The sequence below is a fragment of the Octopus bimaculoides genome, chromosome 30 (genome assembly GCF_001194135.2).
Source record: "Octopus bimaculoides isolate UCB-OBI-ISO-001 chromosome 30, ASM119413v2, whole genome shotgun sequence".
Taxonomy (NCBI): domain Eukaryota; kingdom Metazoa; phylum Mollusca; class Cephalopoda; order Octopoda; family Octopodidae; genus Octopus; species Octopus bimaculoides.
Genome location: NC_069010.1, coordinates 9,068,034 through 9,073,194, shown reverse-complemented (window position 1 = coordinate 9,073,194; position 5,161 = coordinate 9,068,034). Strand labels below are relative to the sequence as shown.

Here is a 5,161-nt window from a genome sequence, read left to right as displayed (position 1 = left end):
TCTCTCTCTCTGAAAGTATCTGTCATTACAGTATCGAAATGTGATTGTTTCAGTTAGTAGAATAGTTTCATTTTTAAAGTGAAAGTATTTGACATGAGTGTTTTTGTTTCACTTTTGACACGTAATACTTAAATAGTGGAGGAGATATTATGTTGCTGTGGGCTCGAACTCTGGAAGAAGTTAAAATTTTTTTTGACTAAAACACAACTGGAACCCTAAGTAAGGCATGTGTAAAATTTGAATGAAATTGGTTGCGTAGTTCTCGAGTTTTAGGGATTCACACAGACAGACAGACAGACAGACACACACACATTCTCATTTTTATATATATAGATGTCCTTAGCCAGAATTTTACCTGAACACTATATCGCTACCATCGTCATCATCAGTCTGTTTTCTATGCTGGCATGGGTTGGATGATGGTTTGACAGGAACTGGTAAATACCCGGGGGTGGGGGGGGGACTTCACCAAACTCTACTGTCTGCTTTAGCCCCGATTTCTTCAGGTGGATGCTCTTCCGAACACCCCCACTTCACCCCCAGAAATCTCTTGCAGCATTACGGATGCTTCACATTCCAGAAAGTTCTTTAGGATAAGGTAGAACTCTACAACACAAATCCTGTTTTCCCTTTGAGTTCTGTCGAAAACGAAAGTTGCAGCCAAAAACAGGTTTTTCTTGCGGATCTTTATATTATGGCAGAATTTTCAGGACACAGCACTGGACATATGGATGGATGTGCCATCACCACCAGCATCATCATCATCATCATCATCATTTAATGTCTGTTTAGCTGATGATTGTAAGACCATGACTACAATATCCGGCAGCACATTCAACTGGCAAAAAGTGAGGTGCAGCTGCATTGAAAGGGCCCAGCCCTGTCACGTTCTGTTTCATGCTGAATCTCCCTGAGAACTACTTTGAGGAGACGTGTGTCTGTCGAGTGCTCAGTACATTAATTTCACAACCAAGCAATTCCATTGATTGGAACCCTCGTTATCATAACTGACTGAGTATCAGATGATATAAATGACACTCTTAATTTACAAAATGTTTTTGGTCTCCATAATTATTATTGCGTTGCCCCATGACGGGTAAGTTGTAGCATCCCAGTTTTTCTTTCACTTAAAATCATGTGAAAAATAATCTGACTTATATACAATAGTGTGTGTGTGTATATACATATATATACGTATATATATGTGTATATATGTGTGTGTGTGTGCATATTGAAATCACAATGGCTGGTGCCAGTGCTGCCAGACTGGCACCCTTGCTGGTGGCACGTAATAAGCGCCATTCAAGCATGAATCAATGCATGTCAAAAGCCCCGTCCGAACGTGGTTGATGCCAGTGCTCCCTGACTAGCTCCTGTGCCATTGGGTGGCACGTAAAAAGCACCATCGAAACATGGTCAATCCCAGTGCCCCCCCCCCCCAACTCGCTTCTGTGCCGGTGGCACGTAAAAGCACCCACTACACTCTCGGAGTGGTTGGCGTTAGGAAAGGCTTCCAGCCGTAGAAACTTTGCCAAATCAGATTGGAGCCTGGTGCAGCCTCCTGCCTTGCCAGTCCTCTGTCAGACCGTCCCACCCATACCAGCATGGAAAGCAGATGTAAAACGATGATGATGATGTATGTATGTATGTATGTATGTATAGATTGGTCTCTTAGATCTCTCAGGAGGTAAGTATTAAGGTGAGGAACTTTTTTTGATATTTTTTCCATATTTTAACTATTCTTGTTGTTGTAATTAATTATGTATGCTCGTTAGTAAAATCCAATTTAGACTTCTGCTTGTTTTCCAATTTCCTTGCATCTTGTTGTTGTGTTTGATGTTTGTTGTCACAGACTGCACCCTCCCTCCCCACATGCCCCTCCCCCCTACACAATGTCTGTACCATCCTTTGTAACTGCTGCCCCCTACCATGTTTTGACACTGTGTCCCCTCTCCCCTGGCCCGGTTCTTTCAGGGTTCACCTGGACCTAAACAAAAGCCAACATTGCACACCACTGAAGGTAACACAAATACAACCTGCTAGAAACAACAGTCAAACCTGCTGCAAGTATCACCTTCTCTCTTACTTGACTGAGGCTTTTTAGTTGGACAAATTGAAGCCTAGTACTCATTCTATTGGTCTCTTTTGCTGAACCGCTAAGTTACAGGTACCTCAACACACCAATACTAGTTGCCAAGTGATGATGGAGGACAAACACACACACATAGATATACATACATATATTATATTATTATACAACAGGCTTCTTTCAGTTTCCGTCTACCAAAGCTATTCTCAAGGCTTTGGTCGGCCAGAGGCTATAGTAGAAGACACTTGCCCAAGGTGCCACGCAGTGGGACTGAACCCAGAACCATGTGGCTGGAAAGCAAACTTCTTACCACGCAGCCATGGTCATCTTTTAAACGGACACATTTGGGATGAAGAAAAAGCTGGAAGCGTCGTGGCCGGCTGACCTTTACTCAATCAAATAGCAAGTTTTCTACTTGCATATTCAGCCTTTTAGAAATAGCAGCCAAAATCTCCTTCAAACTTTAAAAAGAAGGATTCCTTCTTTGAATGATGTGATTCCCTGCACATAACAACAGGGTGGTCACGGTTGGAACAGCATTGATCATAGCTCTATTGGATCATGACTAACCTAGGGCTAAACAACCTCCACTTCTGATTCCCTCCTCCTCCTCCAACTACATTTTTGTTTTTGTTTGTGATATTTTGTTTAATTTTTTTTTTAATTTGTTGTTTTTTATTTTGTTTTTCTTTTTTCTACCCTTCACCCCCGACCTCTCCCACCGCCACCATTCGCCTCCCAATTTAACCTCTGGGTCCACCTTGCATGCTTTGACCCACTGCGTTCTGCCCTGGGTGTGATTTGAAACCTTGAACCTAGTAGAAGACAAACAGTGAGCTGGACAGTGTCCGTGAAGAGCAGAAACAGCTTGAGGTGACCACCCAGGCCAAGGCTGACCAAGTCTCCCTCCAGCTGCAATCTTCCACTCAGCAACGTTCACAACTGGAGAAATCTTGTCAGGTTTGTTATCCCTTTCTTTTTTTATTTTTTTTTTGTTTTTTTGTTGGTCCTGTTTCCTCTTCCTCCTCCTCCCCCACCTCCTTCCTCCCCGTCCTCTGTCGCCTATGACCTCCGTCCACCTGTCATTCATCTTCCCCCTCCCCCCATCCTCCGTCCACCCGGCAGCTTAACCATGCCTCTGTTTACCAATTATTGAGGGTAGACATCGTTTGGGCTTCTCTAGGCCATCATTGATGACGTGGGTGGGTGGGGGCAGGGACTGTGGAGGGGGCGCACCATAAATGGTTGGAGAGGCACTTATGGACATCTGGTAGAACACTATGACAAATGTGGCCATCTAACTGGACAGACAGACAGACATGAGCATTTGGTTGAACAGAGACGCAAAGACATTTGACAGCTGGACACATGGATATCTGAGAGAGAGACACAGATGTGGACATCTTACTGGACAGACAGACATGTAGACATGAGGTTGCTTGCCCAATGGTCCAGGCCTTCCAGCCAGGGATGGTCAATGATAGGTAATCGTAATTAGTCCCAGCATCACCAGAAACCAAAAAAGAAAGAAAGATAGTCTTTTTGAAAACGAAACTCCCCAAAAAGTCTTTTGTCTTTTTCCTTCTTGATGTCATCATTGTTGTCTCTTCCTTTCAGTAGAAAATCTTGGAATCTTTTGCAATGTCCTCATATTTCTATCTTGCATGGTTGTCTTTTCTCCATTTTCTCTGATTCCTGTCACTTTGTTGTTCGTTGCATGCAACAAAATACCGTCTTGTGGAGCATGCAGTTTTCATTGTAGTTGACAATGCCATCATCATCATCTTTATTATTATTATTATTATTATTATTATTGGTTGTTGTTTTGTCGTCGGTTCAAGGCTCGTGTCTGTCATAGCAAAGTAACAAAATGCTTAACAACTGTTATTATTCTTCTCCTCGTTTGGGGGCCATGTGTACTTTTACATACATGTCTGTCCGTATATCTGTAGACCTATTTATTGCATTTCAAGGCCTCTCTCTCTCTTTACCTCTCTCTTTGTGTATGTAATGTATGTGTGTGTCCCCTATTTCTCTCTCTCTACATATATATATATATATATATATATATATATATATATGTGGTGGGGTGGAGGTATAAATTACCTCACGTTGTCAAAAAATACTAACAGATGTGAGGGTGTCACTTTTATCATATTGCCCATTTTAACCAGTGCCAGGGTTTGATATTGTGTGTATACATATATATTTGTACATATACATACGTGATTCTGGAAATGTATACACCCTCCAATGGATGTAGCAATAAAATACCAGAAAATAAAGTAAACACCAAATATATTACGAGGTGGCAGTGCTAAGCAGGGACCTGTACAAATGCAATGCCATTCCCGGTTGGACTCTGCCAGGGGCAAGGTTGGATTTGTAAACCAGCGGTCCACCGTGTTTTGACAAATGGTGTACGAACACATACACACACACTAGTAGTTGTATTGATGGGAATCCGTGTGTCCCCGAGAAGGTAACCTTTACCTTTGCCACCACTCGTGGAATTGAGAAAGAGTTATTAACCTGTCAATCCTGCAGTTGTTTGGCCCAGGAGGGTTGTCTTAGGTTGAGTAAAATTAAGCTGCAAATTCCACTCAATTGTGGATCCCTTCGAATGATTTCTAGGAGTTTCCCCTAACACCCTCTCCCCGTTCCTTGGAACTAAAGGGTTCCTGTGCAGCTCAGCCACAAACTAGACTTCACCTGGAATGGCTACACTCATTTGCATAATGTCACTGGCCTGAGTCAATAATAATAATAATAATAATAATGTCTATGGCTCCCACCCCTATGCATGTGTGTGTGTGTGTGTCTTCTCTCCCCCTCTCTTTTCTTCACTCTATTTCTCTTCACCTCTCTTTCTCTCCTTCACTCTTTCTCTCTCTCTCTCTCCCCCTCTCTCTCTCTACACACACATATATATATATATGTCTATATCTACATATCTATATACCTATATGCATACATGTATCTCTCTCTCTCTCTCTCTCTCTCTCTCTCCTTTCTCATGCATACTCTTGGGGACAGGCTGCTACTGCTTTCCAAGGCAACCACTCACCCTCC

At 42.5% G+C, this 5,161-nt stretch overlaps 1 protein-coding gene across 1 annotated transcript in view; it reads left to right on the top strand.

The window, feature by feature from the left end:
• Positions 1–5,161, top strand: part of LOC106879202 (huntingtin-interacting protein 1) — a 65,692-nt gene that overhangs the window by 35,819 nt on the left and 24,712 nt on the right. Inside the window, exon 17 of the mRNA XM_014928665.2 lies at positions 2,912–3,049. Coding sequence (XP_014784151.2) covers positions 2,912–3,049 — 138 coding nt within the window. The remainder of the gene's footprint in view (positions 1–2,911; positions 3,050–5,161) is intronic.